The 26,723-nt window shown below is 34.9% G+C and overlaps 1 protein-coding gene across 3 annotated transcripts in view; it reads right to left on the bottom strand.

Annotated features, from left to right (window-relative positions):
* sestd1 (SEC14 and spectrin domains 1) overlaps positions 1-14,709 on the bottom strand; it is a 39,286-nt gene extending 24,577 nt beyond the window's left edge. Inside the window, exons 1-6 of one of the 3 annotated variants that reach the window (XM_069196348.1) lie at positions 14,560-14,709; positions 9,017-9,083; positions 7,771-7,855; positions 4,223-4,331; positions 2,749-2,839; positions 1,084-1,197 (exon numbers count right to left, since the gene is read on the bottom strand). In XM_069196348.1, the coding sequence (XP_069052449.1) occupies positions 1,084-1,197; positions 2,749-2,839; positions 4,223-4,331; positions 7,771-7,825 (369 nt within the window). In that variant the 5' untranslated portion in view covers positions 7,826-7,855; positions 9,017-9,083; positions 14,560-14,709. Of the gene's footprint in view, positions 1-1,083; positions 1,198-2,748; positions 2,840-4,222; positions 4,332-7,770; positions 7,856-9,016; positions 9,084-11,343; positions 11,404-11,542; positions 11,844-14,559 lie in introns of those variants that run through there. The other 2 variants (XM_015358965.2, XM_015358966.2) reach the window with 2 other exon arrangements.
* Positions 14,710-26,723: the final 12,014 nt, after the last annotated feature.

Below are 26,723 nucleotides of genomic sequence, written 5' to 3'. Positions count from 1 at the left end.
CAAGTGTAAATTACAGTACATTGTATGTTTTTTATTCTAATATAGTGGCTATATGCATGAGCACCACATTTCTTGTTCAAACCCTTTAACAATTAAAACCCTTAATTAAGCAAATTAAAAGGCTGTAATAAGGCAGAAATATTTACTGCTAACATTGATTCAGCCTATACAATACTATGCTTCTTCTTCTTCAGCACACATTTGCCATTATAACTTTGAATTGCGAAATAATGACTTGTGTTGTACAATACCTTTGTTTTCACGCTGAACAAGGAATCAATTTCAGTTGGAGTTAATAATATGCAAAGTCAACTACAATGGATATAAAAAGTCTACACACCCTTATTGCCTTATTGAAATTGCAGGTTTTTGTGATGTAAAACCAGAAATCAAGATAAATCATATCGGACATTTTTCCATTTTTAATGTGACCTGTCATTTCATATCTAAATTTTTAACGCTTTTAATTACAGTTTCTAAATGACACCTATAGAACAAAATTTTAAAACTTATCAACATTTCAAATTGATTATTATTATGCTGTCTCATAAAGATGTTGCTGTCCCTCATCAACATCATAAAATGTCCTTGTGCCCCTAGTGGCATTTTCCCACAATGGTCAATGAGGGCAGTGGTATTTTAAAAACAAAATTACAGCCTTCACTTGGCACAGAAAAAAAATCAAGGCTTAACCTTTAGATGGAAAAACAAAACCCAACCGATATATTTAGCCACAAGTCCAAAACTGTAAAATAATGACGGTTTAACCTTTCCTATCCTATTACAAACTAAAAGGATCCTAGAAACAACTCCTGGGCTTAATCCTTCCATCTGGGGAAAACCCAAGTCAAAGTTTCAGTATCCATACTTATCCTCAACAATGACTTTACCATCAACCATCAATGAACCACATTAGGGGTTTAAATCCCCATATCCCTGTGGGCAGTACCATTGTATCCCGCATGGAAAGGCTATGGATACACAGCAAAAACTAATACAAATACATAAGACACAGGCAAAGATCTTGAGGATTTTTCATTTAAAAAAATAATACATTTAAATGTCTTTAGTCACATTACTTACCTCAAAACCTAGTCTGTCCTTTTCTTTCCAGAAACAGAAATGGGTAACTTTCTTGTCCCAAAACTCATCAGGTTTCACAACACAAACCAGAGAGACTTCAGCAGGAATAACATTCTAGAAAGGTACATGAAAAATATTTTTCTTTCATGTAAGGATTTTCATAAAACAGCTACAACTTTAGAAAGTCACATTTGTATAAAAAGTATCAATGTTCCAATGTTTGTTTTCAGGCAATACGCTTTTAACAAAAAATAAGCTAACATAACATTGTTTTTTTATTAGATCACCAAGAACTTGTCCTTAAGAGGCAGTTATTCTCAACAAATATAACATATTCAGTACAGTACAAATTATGCCAAGAATAAGCACACAATTAAATCTGTTATGTTCAGTCTGTACTCATAATGAAAGGAGGCTTGTAACTACTGCCAAATTTACAATTCACAGTCTCAATGAGCTTGAAAGCATAACCTGCTGTGGGTTTAATCCACCTTGCCTATTTATAATTTATTATTATATCTACTGACTGTCTGAGTTGAGGTCCAATTTGGATATTTTCAGAAAAAAAACAAGCCTCTATGCATCTCATACATTTTTATATATAAAGAAAAAAGTACATGAAATTAAAGCTAAAAGATGACATAAGATGTTTAATGTATTTTCTACATACATTTCAAAACAGTACTATATACACAATACAATATAAAAAACATGTATTAAAGACACAGACAGCATTGTGGTACCCCTTCACAAGCTAAGACCACTTCAGAGAAAAATAAAATCTGTATGCCACAACAGATTAATGCTACAGCAAGTAGAGTTTTTCTGTGTGTAATTTAGTCATGTTCAGAACCTTTTGGACAGTGAAAAAAAAATCTGGCAAACACTTTTACACAACACATTCAATTTTCCCTGACAAAATCAGGTCATTGCAGAGCTGGCTTTAGTCATACTAATAATCCCAGGAACACAGAACACAAGAATTATAGCATTAATAGCATTAATATATTTTTGTATTAATATATATTCATATATTCAATATATTGGACATGTAATTGCACAAAAGAAAGAATAATAACAAATAATTATAATTTTCCATGTTTAACACTATGTCCAAAGCCTCCCTTGCAAAAAAATATCTCAGTTGTTCATTGCTGTACAAAAACCAAATCTTTAGAAAGAAAAGGCCTGAATAAATATGAAGATTGTTTAGATTAAGAATTTACAATATTGTGATGTCTACATTTAGCTTATCGCCTAAAAAAATATTTAAATATTGTTAAACAGTAATAGAATTAAATAATAATCAAATTAATCTTTTTACTGTACCAATATTTTCAGCATGAAAATTTAGCCAATAATTCAAAAATACATGAACTGTTATTTTCCTTAGAATTCATATTATTTCAACTGCAAAGTACCTTCATATACACATTATCTTTTACTGTGAATTGTTTAATGTCTGTTTTGTGAATATTCATGAATTTTATGATTAACTAATTAGCATAATAGCAACTCCAGCTGGCTTGGACGCAAATAAGAATCAAATTTACAATGGGGAATACTTAACCAGTAGCTATATTAAAAGCCTTCCTCCCATCAAATCATGACCAAACACAATGGAGACAAACATAATACTGATGTTCTTTTTAAATGTTTTTTTACCTGCAGCATTAACACCACTGTCTTGACTATATTCCACTGTGATTTTCTTCCATCAACTATCACAGTAAATCCTCTAGCTTTGCACTTCTCACTGGAAGAAAAAAGAATGACATCTTTTTTAAAGTCATCTAAATGATAGAAAAGTAAAAGCTCATCTCACTAAAACACTAACAATGAAGACTTGCACTACATAAAAATATAAAGTCAGATTTGTTTCTCTATATGTGATAGAGAAGCTATGTTATTTTCGTACGAACAATTCAGATTTTTTGGTTGTTGAGCTTTCTTCAAGTGTGAGAGTGCAGCCGAAAAAATTGCTTTTCTTTTACATTTTTGTGGAATTAACATTTTCTCTTAGCATTTGTATGTAAACAGAACTCAAATTTATTACTGTTTTGGAATGAAGCCTGTCATACTGAAATATAATGCTCTACATTGGACTTATTTTCTAGCACAATATGTTACTCATCTGTCATCAAGAATACATTCCCTGAGGATTGGTTAGATATGTTGAGGCATTGTGTTCATTTTTATGTCAACAGAAGGACATGCAGTGCTCACATTCCCGAACAATACTGTGTTCCGAAACAGTGTTCCTAAAGCACATACCATGGGAAATCTCTCTGAAACACCAGATTTATTTTCCAAAAGCACAGCTGGCTTTAGGTTTTGAGAAAAACAGTTTATAATAAATAGCACTTTTTTTTCCAAATTGTAATAAGAGAGCCAATTACTTTTTTAATGTAATTGTTCCAAAAACAAACAGGCTTTTCACAGTCACAACTATCACATCATATGCCAGATGCAGGATATTCAATACAGAAATGTACTTGGTGAAACATATTTTAGGACATAAACTGCAACACCACCAGATGAATGTGGTCAATAATTATTGTTCCACTGCTCTGATTCTCATATCACAGAGATTTAAATTTGGGTTGGGAGAGCTCCCCCGTATTAATGGTATCTAGAACCATTAATAATTTTATTAACAAAGTCTTCAATAAAACAGGTTTTTGACACACTATCATCAATAATATGGCTGACACATTCCTATTTCAGTTTAATAGACTATACTTTTAAAATTACTGACCACTGTTATCTCACTTCTCTCACTATGAATAAAAAGGATTCTGTACAATTTACAGTACAAACCCATGTACTGTCAATAAATTGATTGTAACGCTTCCAAAGACCTTCAAAATATATTGCATCATCTATTTTAATCAATCCTACCTGAAAAAATAAACTGATTTAAGAAAGCAGGTTAAGAGAAAAGGGTTTTTCCAAAGCAAGAGGATACACATAGACACTGTAAACCAAATACTGTTACAAATTAAAGACCATAACAGAACACAGAAAAAAACTAAATATTTAAATAGTTTTGTGTATGTTACCAACATATTCTTCACAATGGAAAACTGTACAGAATTATGCTTCATAAAAAAAATCAATAAGATTCCAACTCAGTCACCTTGGTATGCTAAGTAAATAGTCCAGCGTGGAGCTGAGCTCATCCATACTTGTCTGGTCTGAACAAAGAGGAATCGTCAGTATTAGGCCACTCCGTCTGTCTTTCCCTCCTAAAAATAAAAATTGAAATTACATGTTCATCAAAATGACTTGACTCCCTATTGGAAGTCTTAAGTGCTTCAACATAAAAGGGTTCTTACAAAGGTTCAGACAAACTTTTGTCCACAACCCTCCGACTAGCCCAGGCAACAAACTGAAAAGTGAGAATAGGGAGAACAGTGTCTTGGAAACAATATTTAAATTATCTCAGAGCATGCTTTAGTTGTTGTTTGTAGTTTGAAAAGAGGGACTGAACACAGGAACATTTGTTTATATACAGCACTTTGTCATTTAAGCATCATTAAGATGTCACTGTTATGTGCATGTTACACCTGCCTGAATGTCTAAGCCATTCATTTGGAAGAATGCTTTTGCAAGCAGTTCAATGATAATTGTTACTTAACTTTTACCAGATAAAAGTTAGAACACTAGTTTAATTCACTCTACCTACAATACAAGAGAAAGTAATTGTTTAAAATTTAAGGCAGTCTTTATTTGTACCTCAAACCTAGGCACTTACAAACCTCTCATAAACTATTTAATTATTCCCTTACTGCAGCACTAGATATATACAGCATTCAGAGTAAACATGCTAATATACGCACCTATCATTATGTTCTGAAACAAAAAAATCTAAGCAGTAACAGTTTAACAATATCTGTTTCCATCAAGAGAAAACATGCAAGCCCTTCAAGAGCACAGTTTATATATCCTTCTCTGGATGTTTCTTTTCATGCACTGTACATCACTTTAGTCTAAAATACTGTGGTAATACGAGCCACGAATTAAAAAATGAGGCTTTTTTTCATATTATCAAATAACAAAATTTCCTGTATATTTAGGGAAAAAAATGTTCAGGTGAGCCTCCACTTACTAAAAAAAGGTTCCCATCCTTCACAGCAATCTCTAGGTATCAGTCCTTGTAAAGTTTTCCTAATACCTAGAGATCACTTCCAATGACTCAATGATCTAACCTTCCGTTCCATGCAAGTCAAACTACAAAAGATCTGTTCTATATGGATGGCCGGCCATTATCAGTCTATTTCCTTGGAATGTTAGTGCTGTGTTGATGTTGCATTAGAATATTAAAGATTTTTGCAGTTAAAAGTGCATTTTAACATTAAGGTGAAACAAAACCAACATCCTCTGTGTGTCATTCAGTTAAGGCTGTCAATATCCAAGCTGCATTGTTGTGTAAATGAATGCCTATGCTGAATATGAAGTAGAGCAGCAGAGATGTTGTTTTTCCACAGTTAACTCCTCACACCTCTAAAATACACACTACAATGAAATGGAGGTACTGGATTTTAAAAAAAAGTATTCAGACACTTCTTACAGAGTTTTATTTTGTTATTCCAAAATGATGCAAATACTTTTTTAAACTAAACATTTTAATAGAAATCTGTGTGCTCAAACTGAAGACTAAATTCATGTCAGTAAAAGCTAAAGAAAAAGATTAAATCTTTGATTGCGTAAGTATTCAGACCCATGAACTCAATATTTAGTGGAAGCACCTTGGCAGAAATTACAGTCTTTCTGGGAAAGCTTTTGCCCATTCTTCTTGAAAGAATTGCCCAGGCTCTCTAAAGTTGCTTGGAGATAGCAAATGAACAGCAGTTTAAGTTTTTCATATATTTTCAATATTATTCATGTCGTTACTTTAACTGGACATTCACTGTCTTATTCTTAAACCACTTCAGTGTAGCTTTGGCCATGTGCTTTGGATCATTGACCTACTGAAAGGAGAATTTTGGTCCAAGTGTACCTATGTTTTTCCAGTACTTTGCTCTATGTTTCCATCAGTCTTGAAGAGTTTCTCAGTCCCTGCTGATTGGAATCAGAACTTTATCATGCTGCCAACACCATGCTTGACAGTAGGAATAGTGTTGGTTGGGTTATATTACTATGCTGAGCTTTCAGTAGGTGTGATGCTTCATATTTAGACCTAAAACGTCCAATCTTGTCTGACCACAAAAACAGATGACAAATTAAAGCGAATGACCGTGAGAGTGTCACTTAAGTGGTCCATGGACATTTTCTTCCATCTTCACCAATGAACTCTATAACTCAAGTACTACTACAAGTATCTGTTGTCCTCACAGTGGCAACCAGCTGATCATTAACCAAGTCTAGGCAGAGTCTGGGTGCCTTCCACTTATTAATGAATAACATCTCCATGCTCAAGGAGATATTAAGGGCCACCTAGATAATTTTATGCTCTTCTCCTACAACTTTATTTTTACGCTGTTTTGAAAAATCCTTGATCTTCATGGTTGAGTCTTTGCTTGAAAATCCTTAACTGACTGAGGGACACAGATAGGTATATTTATTCTGAAATCATGCAAACACAGATTGAGGTCAAATAACTGTCTGACTCACGAACATAATTTTGTGCAACTACAATTATTTAGGTTTGCCACATCAAATAATATTAATACCTATGTAATCATAACTTTTACATTTTTTTGTTCATATTATCTGTTTACTTCTTTTGTATGCCATTTTTAATGTGTGGAATATGTTCAATAAATATTAGTTGCAAGCCATCATGGCTACAAGCTTTAAAACAACATAACTGCAAGGATCTAAATACTTAGAAATACATAGTAGTGCTATTCCTGCACTTTAAGCATTCACCATACTGCATTTAAAAACAAAACATCTCTCTACAAGAAAATAATCTTTGGTTCAGAGTTGTTAAACTTGACATAAACATCTCCAACCAGAACGTTATGAAATTGTAATGCCAGAGGTAATTTGGAACACAAACTTAAATAAGTAGTAGATACACTGCATTGTACTTTTTAATAACTTGTACCTGCATGATTATTCCTTGTACTCAACAAGGAATTTACACTTCCAATTCAAATAATAATAATAATAATAATAATAATAATAAAAGACTAAAACTGTGCATGTTAATTAAAGAAACATTGTGTTCACTAAGAGATTCTCTCTTCCATGAAAATTATGTACCAGCTGCTCCTCTCTATATAAACTTGAGGCAATGCAGACACATTGATATCCACCTCTTTAAAAAATCACATATAAATGCAGGACATAATTAACTAAGAGATCGCTGGTCCAGGCTTGGATCTCATTACATCAAAGTCCAATACTTTCTGTTCTGTATACTTTATAATCAGTAAATAGCAATTCATGTCTTTTGTGCATAACAGAATCAATCTGAAGGTTCAGTCCTAAAGAAGGTGAAAGAAATCTTTCAATAAGTAAAGTGGCCATCACACAAGCTTAGCAGTTATTCTCTGTACACTACTTGATGATGACAGCACAATTCGCTTTCATTACAACGATTTGAAAGATTAAATGCCATCATTATTTCACCATTGTACAGTATTTCTAAAACATTTCAAGTGAAATATGTTGCTTCAATGACATACGTCAGAACAAACATAATGAGTCTAGTTAAAGTTTGTTGAGGCATATTACCTGACAGAAAAGCCAATCTTTTCTTCAGTATAGGCAGTATAGCAGAGGCCTCCATGCTTGGTGGTTTGTCTTTCAATATTGAGACCTGAAAAATAGAAGTATCTGACTAATATCCCAATTTATTTATTTACAACCTACAATACACACAATTCATAGCTAGACACTGCATTTACACAAACGCTAAACACAATATACTAATAGATCAATTGTCACTAGCTTTACACATTGAAAGTATCAATTTTAATCTATGACCACAATATGTAGCATTTAAAGATAGAGCACGGCATTAATACTTAAAATCAAGGCTAAATATGCTTTTCTGGGTTTATTGGATATTTCAGAAGCCATATTAGCTGTAAGAAAAGATAATGCAATGGCCAGATGGTTTTTAGATAACCACACGTAATGTTTTTATAATAATTACAAAACTATTATGTTAAATTCTAATAAGGACTTGACTATATTTTATATTCTGTATATATCTTTACTGGGTTATCCAACATATCGTTATTATAATATAGATGTACATCTTATTTTATTACTGTGTAATACGTATAGTCATAATATTTCTTACATTTCATAGATCAAATTTCCATGAGTCATAACTTAAATGCTTAAATTAATCTGAAGAATAAAGTAAGTTAAAAACTTTTTTTGTTTCTTTTATTGATAAAGCTCCCATCTTCCACTGTTAATTTCTGTTCACTCTACCTGCCTGTAGAGCTTCAATCTGAAGTGTTTGTACAACATCTATTTCTTAATTAAACTACATGTATCTATATCGTTTACATGTCTACATGTATCTATATTTAGCATTTATCTATATATAATTTCAAAACCAGCATTTCAATTTTTAAGCCCTTCGATAGTTAAAGACTGTCACTGTCTCTATGAGAAGTCTCTGTGGTTACTTTTGGTTTAATCAATTATGTGATTTCAATTTAAGCAAAGCTATTTGAACTGCAATCCATTCCTTCACTACAATCCACCTGCTGGAGGGAAAGGAGGCTCTCTGTTGCCTGATTTGAATGTTTATTGATTTGTTTAGTAAGCACTTTTTAAAGACACTTTTAAAGACAAACAGTTTTGGTAGACATTCACAGCAGGCATCACTTTCTTACTAAACTGCTAAACAAATTTAAATAGAAATCATTAAAGATTAAACATATTTATACAAATGTTAAAAGCCTTGACGTACATTTCATTTAAAGAGCACTTAGTTATTTGTAAGACTTTGTTGGCTTACCTTAAGAACTGATCCAATACTGTTGAACAGCTTTGTTCCTTCAAGCGTTTACTTCCCACTCCATGTTCTATACGCAAAGAAAATTAACAAATAAAGCAAGTGCTAAACATTCTGCTTAAATCAATATCAGAAACACAGTAGTTAACGAAAATAAAATTCCTATTTATGTTTACATATAGGAATTCTCAAGAAATAAAATGCATCTTTTTTAGATTACTTGCCTTCAGCTAAAGGCAATCAAAATATGGGGCACAGTGATTTATTTAGTGTGTAGCTGCCACTAAACTGCTTAAAAGGAAAAGACTGAAAGCAACCAATAATGACCCATCAGCAATAAACCCAGCTTTGTGCAACATGCCCACACTAACGTTTTGGCATGTCACCAGCTTGCAAATCAAGAGGATAACTCAAAAAACACAAACTAGCATAGAATTAATTCCTCCCATTCTACTGAACAGTCACACGTCCAGGAGAGGTTTAGTCAGTTCATCACAAAAAGTAAAACAAACTTCTAAACTAACTGTAACGTAAATTATTTTGATACACCAGCCTGTCTTTACATTTATGTATATATTGCATGAGAAAGGCTTTAAACATCTCATATCTTAGCTTTATTAAATGATCTTAAGGCCCACTGTGTTTCCTTTCAAAAATAATACTGTTGCTCTTAAAATGTATCATTTGTGAGAAACCAGCCTTGAAAATAAAGTTATCACATTATCTCAGCTTAGTGGGCTCAAGGAATCAGCTCCTCAAAACTCCTCAAGTTCTGCAAATAGGGAACGCATTCCATTTGAGAAGCTTTGAGAAGCCACCTTTAAACGCACTATATAAAATAAAGCTTTTTATAATAATAATAATAATAATAATTATTATTATTATTATTATTATTATTATTATTATTATTATTATTATTATTATTATTATTATAGTAGGAGTAGATACCACTCCAGGGTTACACACCAGTCTGCAGAGTAAAGGTAGAAGGCAGAAAGGCAGAAAAGGAAGATGGCCCAGTGTGCTTCAGCTACTGAAGCTTACTACTATTTAGAAAGCAATAGTGTCAGGGAGCTGCTGAATGTCTGGACACCTGAGAGCCAAGTGCCCAGCAAAAGGGTGTCCTGTGACCAGGGTGCAGCCGTGAAGGATAACAAAGCTGTTATCCCAAACTGATAACACCACCTCTCATCTCAAAACAGCTGTCGGCACTTCTACAACATTCCCATTCAGAACAAGGGATTCTTATAATCAGTCATTTACAGCTTTGGTCCTGTAACCCCAGAGTCTTCTGGGTATTGTTCCAACTGAGCCCTTTATTAGATGGGGAAACTGAATTACTTGTTGTTTTTTAGATCTTCAATAAAGTTTGAGATGTGGTTCAGTACTTACTCTTTCTGTGATGTCACTTTCACATATACATAAAAAGTACCTTAAGAATTTAAGATATACCAAAATTATTTAACCAACAGATGTTTTCCCCTCTTTTGTTTCTGCTGTTTTACCATGTAGAACAGTCCTGGCATTAATTGGAGCTGATAAGATGTTGGGTGGGAGTTAATTCACTTTGAATTTGTTGCAAAAGTGACCAAATAAATGTTGCTTTTAAAATTATGGTACATTTTACCATCTTGAGTAAAAACAAAAAATACATGTTTCTTTCAACTCCAATTGCCTTACCTCCATGCAGACTACATGCTTTCATTACCCATGAGATAATACAAATGATAAAGGTTGTTATTATTTCATCAAACCAATTAAATTCCAAGTATACGATTATAATCGTGCACCATTCACAACCGCTGATCCTTAACTAAGGGCGCAAAGCAAGACTACACCCAGGACATTACACGACTGTCGTTTTATTATTATTATTTGAAAACAGAGCTGAAATTTGCCTCTAAATGTTGGAAATTATACCAAACCGCTTTCAGTCTTAAATTTTATCCTCAGTGAAGTATGGGTACACCATATGTTTTCCAAGGGAAAATTCTTTTGATTACCTTAATAACAGAGACCTTTACAGTAGCCTACAAAGTCCGTAATTACAACCTGCACATCGACACTTAAAACATTAGTCTCGGGCATTAGTGTCATTATGTCAGCGTTAAAACATCTCTAAAACACTATTAATATTGTATCTATATAACTACCGCTTGTGAATGGATTCTCATTACTAGGGCGCAGCCACGAAACAAAAGCTAGAGCCTTTGCCTAAGACCCACCTCCGTCCACGGCCTAGCATTCACAAACCGATCGTTTATAACTCTACAATTACAATTCTACACAAACACCGTGATATGAAATTATTAAACGAATTATACACATACCTTGCTATAAAACAGACTTGCTCACAGAACCGGATCCACTGATTTTTTTTCCTTGTCTATTTTTTTAGCCCTAGAACAGTAACCACACTGTTGCAGCATGCAGACACAATGACCTATATTCTGTAGCTCCAAAATGTATTTCCATTTTTATTGATTGACGAAAAAACCGTTAAAGCTTCAACGCAAATTATATACGTACCTCGGTAGAATGGGTGTCCTTCCTTTATCGATATATAATGATGCGTGGGCTTCTAATTCTATTTCCCGATGGCAGCAGCGCGTGGACAATCTTAAAAATCCAGGTTGCTTGTGCTCAGTTCTGCTGAGCTGTTGTGAATTGTGAGTGGTCAGCTCTCTACTTAATTGGTTTTAGAGCTTAAGAGAAATTCGTTGTTTCTTATATGCAGCATTTGCTGAGATTTTCTCAGAAATGTAACAGGATTTTAGCTACATGTTTTGTGTTTTTTAAGGGGTTGGACCTATACAACTGAAGCCACTCCCAAAAGGATAATAAAGGCAATGAGTTGTAGAGTTGGATGAGACTGGGATTCTGTTTGGCAGTACAGAAAGTCTGGCCTTTTTTTTTGGAAGACTTTTTAACATGCCAGTTGGTGTTTAAATCCAAACGTGATCCTTGTTTGGAATACTGGATTCTACTAGCCATTGCAGATTTTTTCCCATTAGATTTCTCATGTTGCACATAAAGGGAAATGCCAAAAAACGGGGGGGCACAAAATATACTATTTTTATATTTGCATCTTTTTTAAACCAAAGTGTTTTATATACTGGAGATCATATTATGTTATTATTATTATAAATGACATGCAAGTGCAACCATTGTTTACATGTAAAAAATAAAACCATGTTTTAATTCACAGTTCAGTACTTTTTTTGCAGAACAGTAATGGTTTGATATTCTATTTTTGTTGCTATTGCAATCATGTGTTTTATCTGAATATTTCATTGAATGGCCATTTTAGAGCCTAAAAATGTCTGTAATTTTCAGTGGAGCCTTGTGTTTGCTAGAACTCCTGTCTTTTGTGATTGATGTACAAGCTATGGAAACGTATCTGTACAGTTGAACATCTTTGATAGATTAGAATATAATAGTAAAGCATAAATATCAAACATATTGCTACTTCATTATATAAATTAGCAGTACGTGAAAACAAAAGACTATGGAGAATTTGAGAGAATTTCTTTGGATTCCCAATAGATTTCTCTGACGTGATAAGAAGAGGAGAGAATATTAATGGGACTGATGAACATGACAGTGGGAAAAGACTAGAGGAGGACCAAAGAAAAGATAGGTGGCTGCAGTGAGAGGGGAAATGTGATAGTATATCTTAATATATTCAACTTTCGTTGTGAGGAAAAAACAGTTGTAAAAGGCAATATTAATACTTTCCTATCCCCCAACTGCACCAATCAATCTCCTGAAATAGCAGGAGTAAAAACATGTACCTCACATGCAGTGATTTTCAATGTTAAAATTGATATTGTTTCATATGAAATTTTCTTTCCAGGTACAACAGTAATGTTCTACCTAGAGGTATGCCATAAGTACAGCTGCATTTGATGTTATAAGCTTCTGTGCTGATAAATACTTTTTCATGTTATGGCTGTATAGTGTTTTCATAGTGTGCTCCCCTTCAAATTATTTAAAATATACTGAGCATAAAAACATAACAAATGCCAATATTCATTTATTGCAGTTGTAATACCCCTCCACATGTGTTTACACTTAAAATTCCAAGAGTCCAGTTTTATAACCATGTCTAAAATCTTAATGTTGGGATAATGTAACCCTCCAATTACTGCAGTTACAAATGAAAAATATCAGTACTTACATTAAAAGAGTAAGCAGATTTATCTTGTTTCAATACAGATAATTCTTGAAGGTACTGCAGATACTTCGCACAAATTCAAAATAATTTATTCTCTTGTGGCCTAGATTTGCTTAAGGGTCTCTAGACATAATCAAGAAACTTTAAATATCATAAGAACAGAAAAAGTTGCAAACGAAGGAGGTTTTTCAGCCCATCTAACTGTAGTTAGTGGCTAATTGATCCAAGGATCTTGTCCGTTCATTTCTTGAAAGAAGGCAGGGTATTTAGCAACAAAGTTGGATAGTATGTTCCATACTCTTACAACTCTTTGTGTAAAGATGTTTCCTGTTCTTGGTTTTCAGTTTCACACACTGTAACTCCCACTTGTGTCCTCTTAGTTCTTTTTTCATTGTTGCAATCATTTTCAGCATATCATCTGGCTGAATAATTTTAAAATTCTCTGATCTTGTGTCCATTTTTGCAGATTTATTTGCAATATGACATTTATTTTAGATAGTTCAGGTGGGTAGCTGCGTCAGCATGCGCAGACTGCAAAGGAACAAATAATAGGTTTATTCCACGCTGAAAAGAGAAGAAAGAAAACACAATGTTTTGGCTGTGGAGCCTTCTTCGGGTGTGAGCATGGAATAAACCTATTATTTGTTCCTTTGCAGTCTGCGCATGCTGACGCAGCTACCCACCTGAACTACTTCAACCTACTTCTGCTGCGACCCACTATGCCTTCATCTAAATCTTTTTCTAGATCTCTTCGTCTTTCCTTCTCTTCCTCCCTGGGCTACTTGCCCCCCTTTCTTACTAAACCAGCATTCCGTCTCTTCACACCGATCTCTTCTAAGACCAGGCTTTCTAACCACCTCCTATTCCTCTACAGATGTCGTCATTATAATATAATTCTCAAAGGATTTCGCCTAAAACGTAACACTTTTTCCTTTGACTCTGACACCAACCAGAGCAACAATCAGAATAAAATGTTCACACCTGATGAAGGTTCCACCACCGAAACATTGTGTTTTCTTTGTTCTCTTTTCCGCTTGGAATAAACTTATTATTTATTTTACATTATAAAATGTATCCTAAAGAAAATACTTCTTATATTAGGCAGTCCAGTACAATGGCCTGTGTAACAAAGAAAGACTACAATATTGAATCCAGTTTCATGCACTCTGACTCCCTTGAAAAATGAAAAGGGTAATCATTTGTAACAGAAATGACAACTGCCAGCTAGTGTCAATGGAATAACCTACAGCAGTTTGGTACTGCAAGGCTTTCCAAAGTGCTCCCTTGGAGACATACTGTACATATTTCCATAAATTAAAATACAGAATATACAAAAGAATAAAATAAGAATATATGAAATGCTACAAACCAGAGCAGGATATTTGGCCCATCTAGCCCATTTGGTAGTTAGTAGTTTGATCCAAAGACCTCATCCAGCCGTTTCTTGAAAGAAATCAGGCTCTCAGCTTCAAAATCATGGCTGGGTTGCCTTTTCCATAGTCCCACAAGCCAATGGGTACAGGAGTGCCTCATATTCTCAGTTTTAAATGAGCTTCCACGTAGTTTCTACTTGTGTCTACTGGTTCATGTTTCACTGTTCACTTGGATTTAATCTGATGGGTTGACTTTGTCAATGCCCTTGAGCATTTTGAATACTTGAATCAGGTCCCCTTGTAATCTTCTGTGTTCAAGAGTAAAAAAAAAGGTCAGTTCCTTCAGCTTGTCAGTACAGGATATACCCTTAAGCCCCAGAATGTATCTGGTTGCTCTTCTCTGAACTAATTCCAGAACAGTCATATCTTTTCTATGATGTGGTGACCAAAACTGTACTCAATATTCTAAATGCAGCCTTACTAGAGTATTATGCAATTTTAACATAGCATCACTTGACCTGAATACTATGCTTTTAACTATATATCCCAGCAATTTGTTTGAATTTTTAATTTTTTCCACATTTTTTTAAAGTGAATGATAGCTTTTTCATGAGCGGCCTCTTCTAGATCAGTGTTTCCAGTTTTGTATTTATCATTTATATTTTCAATCCCTGCATTCAAAACCCCGCAATATACTGTATAAGAGTGGAATAAATACATTTACTGACATAGATATATTTTACAATAGTCTAAGAAATGTATCTATAAGACCTTTCAATGAATCTGTACATACACAGGTTTCTATTTGCTGCAGAGAGGAATTCATGAGACTTCATACATCACTATTTCACAATATCAGATGTTCATAGCAACAGTGTTGTGGTAAACATGTAAAATGAGACAGAATTAGACACCTTTCCCCATAGTTAAGATTTAAAGCTCATAACAATAATGGTTTTTGAAGTGCTGTTTTCTTGTGTTGAAAATATATTTTACCTATACAAGGTACCATTAAACAGCTGCTGCTGCCAGGGATTTCAGCCACAGGACAGCCAGTGCCCTGCTGCTAGGAGACCTCAATCAATAAACTGTGGCAAAAAGTGACACTGAGAACATTCCCAGTCAATAGGGATTAGTTAGACAGCTGTCTCCCTCCACTCTACTGTAAATGCTGCCTGTGCATGTAATATGATATGAAGAGGTGACAAGCATTTTAATGTATTCCAAAATATTAGATATAAAATGTACTGCATTTTTACATTAGCATGCTTTTCACAAAGGAATATTTTAAATGCATAAAAGTTCAAGATGATATTAATGAATTCCCTGTTTTAACCAAAGAGTAATGAATAGAGCAAATATACCAAAGATTAAAAGAAAGATCTTTGGGTAAGTTAATATAAAACTGTAACATATTAGGGAAGGACCTATCAGGAAAAATATTTTTTTGTAGCAGGTGCCCTGATTTTATTCCCATAACATGTCTGTTGTACGTAATTTAATTATTAATTAATTCCTTACACTTACATAGTGCTTTTCTGGACACTCCTCTCAAAGTGCTTTACGAGTAATGGGAACTCCCCTCCACCACCACCAATGTGCAGCCTCCACCTGGATGATGCGACAGCAGCCATAGTGCGCCAGTACACTCACCACACACCAGCTATTAGTGGGGAGGAGAACAGTGATGAAGGCCATTCATAGATGGGTATTATTAGGAGGGCATGATTGGTAAAGGCCAATGGGAAATTTGGCCAGGACACCAAGGTAATACTCCTACTCTTTTCAAGAAACACCCTGGGATTTTAATGATCACAGAGAGTCAAGACCTTGGTTTTATATCTCTTTTGGAGGACAGTGCCTTTTTACAGTATAGTGTCCCCTTTACTATGCTGGGGCATTAGGACCCATACAGACCACAGGGTGAGCACCCCCTGCTGGCTCCACTAACACCTCTTCCAGCAGCAACCTTAGTTTTTTTTCCCAGGAGATCTCCCATCCAAGTACTAACCAGGCTCAAACCTGATTAGCTTCAGCAGGTTGCCAGTTGTGAGTTGCAGGGTGGTATGGATGCTGGCTAAATGTCATTATGCTGATCAACATTTGTCATCCAAGGGGTTAATGAACAGGGGGTCTGCTGTGAAAGTCAATGGCTAGTAGTATGTGTGGTCATTGCTGGAAGCATTACAAGCTGTACACTTGCGATGCATGCTTACCACCAGGTTGTAGACGCTGTCTTGAGGGATCCTATGATATTCAGCAGCCATATCACTCTGCAACTCACAAATGGCAACCCACTGAAGCTAAGCAGGTGTGAGCCTGGTCAGTACCTGGATGCGAGACCTCCTGCGAAAAACTAAGGTTGCTGCTGGAAGAGGTGTTAGTGGGGCCAGCAGGGGGCGCTAACCCTGCGGTCCATGTGGGTCCTAATGCCCCAGTATAGTGACGGGGACACTATACTGTAAACAGGCGCCGTCCTTCGGATGAAATGTAAAACCGAGGTCCTGACTCTCTGTGGTCATTAAAAATCCCAGGGCGTTTCTCGAAAAGATTAGGGTGTAACCCCGATGTCCTGGCCAAATTTCCAATTGGCCCTTACCAATCATGGTCTCCTAATAATCCCCATCTCTGAATTGGCTTAATTACTCTGCTCTCCTCCCCACTAATAGCTGATGTGTGGTGAGCATTCTGGAGCACTTTGGCTGCCGTCACATCATCCAGGTGGATGCTGCACATTGGTGGTGGTGGAGGGGAGTCCCCATTACCTGTAAAGCGCTTTAAGTGGAGTGTCCAGAAAAGCGCTATATAAGTGTAAGCAATTATTATTATTATTATTAATTATTACTCTCATTCAATGAGAACCCCACAATCATTCATCCCTCAAAGGTTCAATGAAGATCAAGTCTCTTGAGTGGAGCAACTACTGCATACTGTAAATGTCACATTCTCATCTTGCTGAAAACCCATGTTACACTAACAATATAAGGACACGCATTCGTCCTGCTAGAATACTTTCACATCAAGATGTAGTCTGCAGTGCCTGTAGGAAATGCAGCAAGTGGGGTCTCAGGACTTGATCACTGTAACACTGTGCAGTCAGCTTACATCAATCACTTCAAGTGTAGTTCCATAGGAACTAGACACTTCAAGTCAGAAAATTACATTTGGAACTGCCAGTAGGTCCTATTAAGGTGTTGAAAGATTTGTGGATTCCTGTTCTATCATTGATGTACTGAGTATGACTGTAGCATGTAGCCAGTTTAGAAACTGCTGGCTCAGAACCCCAGATGGTGACCGACACCATACTGACTTAGATTAGACTCTGATATACTGATAGCACAAATGTGTTGTTCTTCTGAAAAGTAAGGAAGATTGATTCCTGTGTCTTCCTTTCTTGATATTCACTAGGCTTCACATTCAACAAGTTAAATCATGTCATGCTTGAATGGGAAGCTGCGTCAGTGTGCACTGGCTGCAATGGAACAAGTAAAATCCCACACTGAAAAACAGAAAAACATACAAGGTTTCAGCTGGCGAGCCTTCCTTAAGTGTGGGAGAGTAAGTGAGGTGGCAGGAAAGCAGAGAAGAACAAAGGGCAGAGCAGGTGAGAATAGGCACACTGTGAGAAAGAGTGTCTACATGAAGGGGGATCAGGGGGGAGAGGTGTGAACAGCTGAAATCTGTAAATGAATGGAGAGGATTTAAAAACAAATTAGTCTACCATTGAGAGGGGGGGGGGGGGTGTGATCCAGGTCTAAGTATCTTGGTGTCTGATTTGTTTCTGGAAAAGGAGTCCTGACATTCCTGTAAAAGGATGCAGTCAGAAATGTCAGTGAGATCATGACCACAAGAGGTGAAAAGGGGTGACTATTGACTTAGAAAGATCCTCGATCTAAAGAGATCACACCTGAGGAAGGCTCAACAGCTGAAACATTGTTTCTTCTTTCCATTTTTTAGAGAGGAATTATCCTTTACTTGTCCCTAAATTACATTGTTGTCTGTGCCCATTCAACTTTGTCTCTAATGGTGTAAATTCATTGTCTATGCAGCAGTTTACAGTCACTTAAATGCATTACTGTCAGTCAAAACAGTACCAAAAGCACTCACCCCTTCCAATGATATCGAATTTTGTTGAATTGCATAGGATGTATAAACAATTTAATCAAAACTTAAATGCCATAGCTGAAAAAGTAATTGGGGGAAGGAAAATCTTTTTTTTTTGCTGTTTCTGCTGACATTAAACTTTTAATTCCTAAAAGTGTTATGTTTCTGATTACACTTTTCAATTGGGAATAAAAATAATAAAATGGGACATTATTGTAACATCTTGAATACTTTTAGATGGCACTGTACAGGATCCATCAACCAAAATAATACTAAAATTCAAATATTCAAAATCTGTTCACTTCAATTCTTCCATTGTCTAACCACTTCATCCATTTCAGGGTCATGGGGGAGCCAGAGTCAATCTTGCACAATGGGCACAAGGCGGGGTACAAGATGGACAATATACCAGTCCATCGCTGGGGACACACACATGAACAGACTCATAGCAGGAGCGATTTTTCCAGAAGCCAGCAGCCAATGAATATACCAGTACATCTTTGGACTGTAGGAGAAAACCAGAGCACCTGGAGGAAACCCACACAAACACAGGGAGAACGTACAAACTCAACACACATAGCACCACAGGTCCAGAATTAAACCCAGAGCCCCAGCACTAAGATTCAGCAATGCTAACCACTCCATACCACCATCTGTACACTTATTTGTCTGAACATTTAAATGCATAGATGGAGAGGTTAGTTTAATACCCATTATATGCTTTCCTGTTTGAGCACTTTCTTGACCACTGTCCCTGGCAACATCAAATCACACAACAGACAAAACTCTACATTCCAATTCCATTGAGAGAGGTGCACTTGCTTGAGAACAATTGTTTGAGAGGGCTTCTTGGTCAAAATAAACAAAATTCAACTGAGCAGCCTCTAGGAGAGATGAAAAAAATAATTAGACTCAGTGGATAGAGTAAGAAAAACAAACTTTTCACCTGAGTACAGACAGTTTTGCTCAGTGAAGCAAAGATGCACGTGGTACGGTGGTGAAGTCATCCTACAAACCCGCTAAAAACTATGAAGCATTAATTCAATCAAAGGAGATTGAATCAAAGCCCTTCATGACTGTGACTGATGATGGCATGATGGCAGGCATTTCATTTAATAAAGGCGAAAAATATAAAGTAGATCCTGGCAAATGTCTGTCAATCTTTACCATTCCATCTAGTTAATCTCATGAACCTTGAGAATTTTTCATACACACGTGCAAACATAATATTTGAAAAAAACAAATCTTAATTATGGACTGGTGCTGCAGATTACAGTTGCTATGGTGATAGTTCCAGTAGCTAATTATAGACATTTAGCAAAATAACCACTAGATGGCTCTGTCTAATGCTCTGACCTGAATGAACAAACATGCACTACATTTTATACAGTATGGTGCACAACAGAATGATACATATATACACAAACTAATACACACAATGGCTGCACTGCACTGGCTGTATAACACAGGTGGAATGGGGTTGGCTGAGTACAAAGCAGCGGTAAAAAAATGATTTACATAATGACAACAACCTTCCTTTTTGAGCTAATTGGAAACTTTTCTAGCTCTGTAACAATAGTTGTTAGGGAGTAACACTAAGAATAATATTCGCCATTATAAAATGTTGTGGCTGTTTTTAATATAATAAGATTTTAACTTTTTTCTGAGCTATTTACGTTTGAGCAATGTTGCCATCTTGAGACTTACGCGATATGTTGATAGATATTAAATGTCAGTGAGAACGTAACATTCCCAACACACAGGAGATTGTGTGGGAACAGGGGAGTTGCTGTTTCAGCAGGTACAGTGTGAAAAGTCCAGCCTCTGGTGTTTCAATCCTACTTGCTGTTCTGACTAAATTTAGAACCAAATTAAATTCAAATCTACCAATTCAGCGTACTTGCTGAGGCTTGCTCCTGTAATGAACAGATAGAGAGATACGCATTACAATGATGGAGATCCTTGTCAGTGTGATGTGCTGAGGTAATGTGTGGATTGCTTGCTGTCACCCTGAGGACACTTTGAAAATGAAATCTTAAAGCTCTTGATGTTATCCTGCTATTCTACACAGTGGTTTTCATATGACGCATAAAATAATGGAATAATGGAAGTTTGTAAAATACTCATGCTAAAATGCTGCTGCTGCAAGTGATTATTATTGTTGTTTTTGAGCAGAACCCAAAGGTCAACAGATTCACGTCCTCCTCTACTTTCCCCCAAAAAATGTTTGGTTCCCTTATCTGACCTTTCCATGGGACAATGCCACCCATATTTTTACAGTGCTGAACTTATGGTTTTGATAAAATCCACCTTTACCCGACCATCTGTTGTTGTAATTCTCCTGACTATAATGTTGCTGCTACTCACAGTGCTAGTGATAATAATTATGTATTATTGTATTATTTTATGTATTGTACAAATAAATAATGGATAAGAAATAGTGTTATACAGTATATTAATTAATGAAAATGAAAAAAAGAAAATACTTGAATTGATTCCAGTTGGGAATGTCTCACAAAAATAGCTTAAACTGAAATTTTATACTTTCTTTATAGTAAATGGCATATTTATCAACAACATCTGTTTATTGATTTGCTTTTATTTTACAGACAAATGAACATTTAAGTTTCGTATAAAAATCTTTGCTTAAGGCTTGATTAATTTGTGTGAAAGATTAAAACTGAACGATTCATATGGTCACTGTCTTCTTCAAATATTTGTATCTTATCCTTTTGTCTTTTAAATGTACAGTAACTTCACTTGATCAAAGAGAAGGATGTTGAATTACTTTTTAGCACTTCCAGGAAGGATTTTTTTTTCTCGATAAATTAACATTCACATTTCTGAGATGTTTAAATATAGTCTCGAATATTTAAAATATCTTATTCACCATACTTATTTTGAAGTTAATTGTAGTGCTCTTGTCACGTGATATAAACCTGAAGTATGAACTTACAAAATATTGCTGAAATGAACATGAATGATAATGTTTGTTTTGAATGCAAAGAACCTTTAATAATAATAATAATAATAATAATAATAATATATATATACTTTTAAAATAGTTAAGTAATACATTATACAGAGAGGGTAATAATAACAATATATTCTAGCTCTTGAACCAAAAAGAAACATTACCCCAAATACAAAGTAAATAAACCAAATAAAAATGACTGAAAGTTAAAATCTGCTTTCTGTTAAATCCTTAAATAGACATAGGACATGACATTTGACATGACACGACATGTTCTCAGTTGACATGGCTGACGGAGTAAATAAAGGAATAAAAAGAGACACAGACCCTTGTGAGATATTAGGATATATTTTATTCTACACCATCACTGTTATTTAGATTTTTTACTGGCTTTTCAAGCTGCATCCATCTTTTATTAGATGTACGGTACTAATGATGTAAGTGGAAGAATTTAAGCAACTTCCATCACAGAAAAGGGCCACTTTTGTTACTTGAATGTCAGATTTCATTGTCTTTTCAAACTGAGTAGATTGTCACACTATTTGTATAGACTGGATATTTAACCATGGAAGTCACAGGAAGTCCTTGAGGATATGTTTTGTAAAACATGGAATATATACAGTCACAAGGGCTCAGATATTCTACTTCTATTAATAGCAAAGAGAAGAAAAAAGCTCCTCTAGGATGAGATGTGGCACCTTATGAAAACAGACCTCAAGTCTTCATTAAATAGTATAGTGCAAAGAGCACAACAAGCGTGGCTGGGAGAAATGAAAACCCAGATGTGACAGCAAGCTGTCAACATAAGAGGGTGCTGTTTTGCTGCGAGCCTCTGCAGTGACACAGTGTTGTTTCAAATTCAAATGGTATAACACAAAGTGGTCTAATTTGTCTCTGCTAGGTTGTTGAAGAACAGTGCAGAGCATGGCAAACGGACTAATAAAAGTTATTTTTAAGTTGATTTTATACCTGGATATTCTATATTTTTGCATTTTTAAGTGCAAGAGTGAAACGATACAAGTAAATGGGATCAATGATGAGTTTGCAACCTCCAAAGCAAAAAAAAATATATGCAAATTTTCAACAAGGATAGCACAGTTACAGTTGGAATCTGAAAACTAATGGGTTTTATTCAAAACCAAAATTTAAAATGCAAAATTCAGTACACAACAAAGAACAAGCTGTGTCCAGAGGTGAATAATAAATGCCTTCAATTTCAATATATTGTATGTGACAATTTGTTATTTCTCCAAAGTTTTAACCAACACAGAAACATATAACATTTTTACTTTTTGAGTGTTACTACCGTAATAATGTTGTGCTCAATAAAACAGATGTCTGAACATACAATCTCAGAATTAAAGAAAATTATAACTCTTCCTCTAAAAGACAATAATTTTCATTTAGAAATGTATAAGAAAAAGACTTCAGGAGTGAGGTGAATAAGGAAATAACAGTAAATTAAAGCAAGACTATATAATTAACCATAATAACCAAATTGCAGTTATAACAGTACAACCTAAAGGCATGGCGCTTTTGAAAAGTGAAGTGCATATTCTCATTATAATGTTATCTTCATGAACAGCAGCTAACAGTCATCTCATGACATTCGTTCTGAGCTAAATCTAATTTTAAGAGGTCACTTCTGGTTTAAATGCCAGTACTTTATTACCTCAAACTCTGTATCATTCTTTACAATATCCAATGCTTAACTGAATTTTAGAAATATTTTAAGTTATATCATAATTTTCCAAGATTAATTGTTTGTTGAGTTGCATTTATATTACTTATAAAATATTGGGAATTTTGATTTATAACAAAAATATTTATTCATTGTAACATCTATTTCTACAGAACTTATAATAAAATGTTAGGGCATTTTCTGTGTGCTTCAGTGTGTTACACTAAAATATGTAACACATGGAAAATGACCAGGTCTTATAAATTTACCAATGTAAACATTCAGGTGTAAATTTTGCTTATTTGCTTTACATTTTTGTCCATCATTTCAAGTAATCAGTTTTCTACCTTTGCAATTTTTGTTTAACTTTCTTACAGTGTTCTAAATCCATGTTCCTTGCCAGTCCCATTCAATTTTCAGAGCAAAAAAAATCATTTAAGTTCTCATTGAAAGTCCATTATGTAACACAAAACTGTAAGTCTACACACCAATGTATTTAAAAAAAGAGGAAAATAATAAAAAATTAGAAGATAATGCTCAGCAGCGGCTTCCATTCGGCAGTTATCTGTTTTTTCAATGTTTCTGTGCAGAATTGCCTTCTAAGATTTTAAATAAAATGTGATTGTCTGAAAGTAGAGGTGCTATGATGATGATTATTATTTACAATTTCTATTTTAAAATCGCAAATTCCCTTTCTCCTATTTCTCGTATACTTTTTCCCTTAGCATTTTATATCTGTCTTACAATTTTATTGTGCCAAAAGAAATGTCTCCAATGAATAGTTTCTGTTCTGTTTAATTTATTTCAGTAACCTTTTCGTATATCTCCAATATGTTCATGTGGGCTTTCATGTTCCTCTTTCATTTTGCTAACCGATTCCAGTTTTATGTCAGTGCTACAACATTTTCAGTCACTATTGGAAATGAAACTAAACCTGAGGCTTTAAAACACTTCTTGTTCTTTGAGGAAGGGTTTTAAGTTTCTTATAAATAGCACAAGTAGTAATCCTACTTTTATTCAGCATTCATATTTTTTAAGTCCTACTGTTTGTTTCTGAGTCTTGTGCCAGACATTTTTTTGTGTTTAACATAGAATTACCCTATAAGATTATCCATTTATAACTCCTGCAAAGTTTATCTCTATCATGTCTAGTCCCTAGTCTGTAGTAGCCCTAGACACTGTTCAAAACTTACATCAGGCCAGGACATTCTGTATGAAGTCACTCAAGATGTATATAAAAACGTTTTATAGAGTGTTGAACTAACCAATTTCTATTATTAATATTAAGCAACATGAAACACAAGGTGTTGCATACAACACCATCAAACCTATTGTGCCAGTTGTGGTAGAATGAGGTTTAATGTAGACAAACCACAGCATTATATATTTGGCAACAGGGCTCAAGACCAACACAAAAGATTTACATTGTTTTCTTCTCAGAACAGACCAAATAACTTTGTTCCACAACTTAAAGAAATAGAAAATGCAATTCAGATGATGTAGAGTTGGTGAGTGTTTGTTTTAAATGTGTATTAGTTTATTAAGAAATTCCAGCTGATGCATTTTTGCTATCATTTCCCATACTCTCCTGAGTATGGGGATTATTTTAAACTGAATGCTGACGCTCACTTTGCTTCATTTCCAAGATACAGTACAGTATAATGCCTCACAAGTCCTTCAAAAACAATGTTTGGATACATGATTATACAGTGTTTGTTTTCCTGGTATGTACATATGTCTGACACTGAACTCAGATGGTTAGATGCCACTTATAATGTCACAGACATATTGTAAACTCTTCTGTAAATGTATCTCAGGTTTTAACTCCAGCACCCTAGTTCTTTAGAAATATCATTATAAAAGACCCAAGTGAAAAATGAAATGTCCGTAGTGCTGTATAATAAGAAGTCTTAAGACAAAATTACTGATAACCTACAGTTCAAATTTCACAATAAAAAATGATGCTGTTAAATATGTCTAAAAGGTAAACCTCTGTATACTATAGTCAGTGCTTTATGTGTTTTTTATTCAGGTTTCTACAAAACCACAGTCGTGCTTTTGCATGTAATACGCATTAATTTACATTTTACATGTATAGAAAATAACATTATTCACAAAATAAATAAAAGAAACAGAAATGACAGCATGTGTTGTAGTGTACTTTGTTGTTACCAAGCCAAGCCCAGAAAGTATATAGTACTTATGGAATAGAAATGTTCACCAAATTTGTTTCTTTGTTGATGTGCTGTAATGTGAAATGTGAAAAAAGAAGGCAACTTCCCTTTCCTAAAAATGAATTAAAGAAATTCCCCATTGCATTTAAAATGTGCTAAAAATATTCAATAAAAAGTCATTTTAATTTAAATAAGGTTTAACACAGACTTCTATACTTCTATACTTCACCCCTCTGCTCTTCTTAGTGTATTGTTGTAGTTGTATATTGTTATTGTGTCTTATCTTGTGTATTCTTCTTATTTATTGTTGTATTCTTATTATTTATTGTTATTGTCATCCTGTAAAGCGCTTTGAGAAGCCACCTTTGAAGGCGCTATATAAAATAAAGTTTATTATTATTATTATTATTATTATTATACTTATAAGGGAAAATTCTTTAACTTAATATGAAAATTTAAGAGATCCTTACACAAGAGTGAAAGCAAATTGCTTTTGTTTTAACCCAATTTGTTATGACCGTGACATCTGCTGTATTTGATTGCATACATTATTATAAGATAAAATAAGGTCGCTTTATTAGCCAACTACAATTTCTTGCATTAGGAATTTGTCCTCTCACATACCCCAGCTTGCTCTCCATGACACACACAGACAAGGAGAGAAGCTTGGGGTCAGTGCGCAGGGTCAGCCATTTATACAGCACCCCTGGAGCAGTTGGGGTTAAGGGCCTTGCTCAGGGGCCCAACAGAGTAGGATTCCTCTAACAGCCATGGGATTTGAACCAGCAACCTTCCAGCCACAGGTGCAGATCCTAAGCCACAGTGCCACTGCTCTGACCCAATTATGTTAAAACCTATGTTCTGCTGGACTCCTTGTATTAAAGATACTTTTTTCACTACTGTATGCTTAGGGTCACTGTCATGTCAGAAAAACAGAAAACATTCCTGAAAAAATCCACGGGTACCTGTTAACTCTCAGTGTAATTTAATAAACTTCCAAGACCCTTTGCTGAGATGCAGCCTCACACTTTATTGATCCACCCCATTGCCTCCCTACAGCTGTTGTACATACTGCAGTACTGTACAGACTGCAGTAAGGTTCTCTGTTGTGCAAATTGTCATTGATTATTGCCAAACAATTTAAACCAGGGCTTGTTTGTAAAGATCATTGAAACAGACAGACCCCACCCCACTGGTTGAGCTCGTTGATCATGTCAGTCTCGCTCA

This window comes from Lepisosteus oculatus, chromosome 12 (assembly GCF_040954835.1).
Source record: "Lepisosteus oculatus isolate fLepOcu1 chromosome 12, fLepOcu1.hap2, whole genome shotgun sequence".
Taxonomy (NCBI): Eukaryota; Metazoa; Chordata; class Actinopteri; order Semionotiformes; family Lepisosteidae; genus Lepisosteus; species Lepisosteus oculatus.
This window is presented reverse-complemented; position numbering and strand designations above follow the sequence as displayed.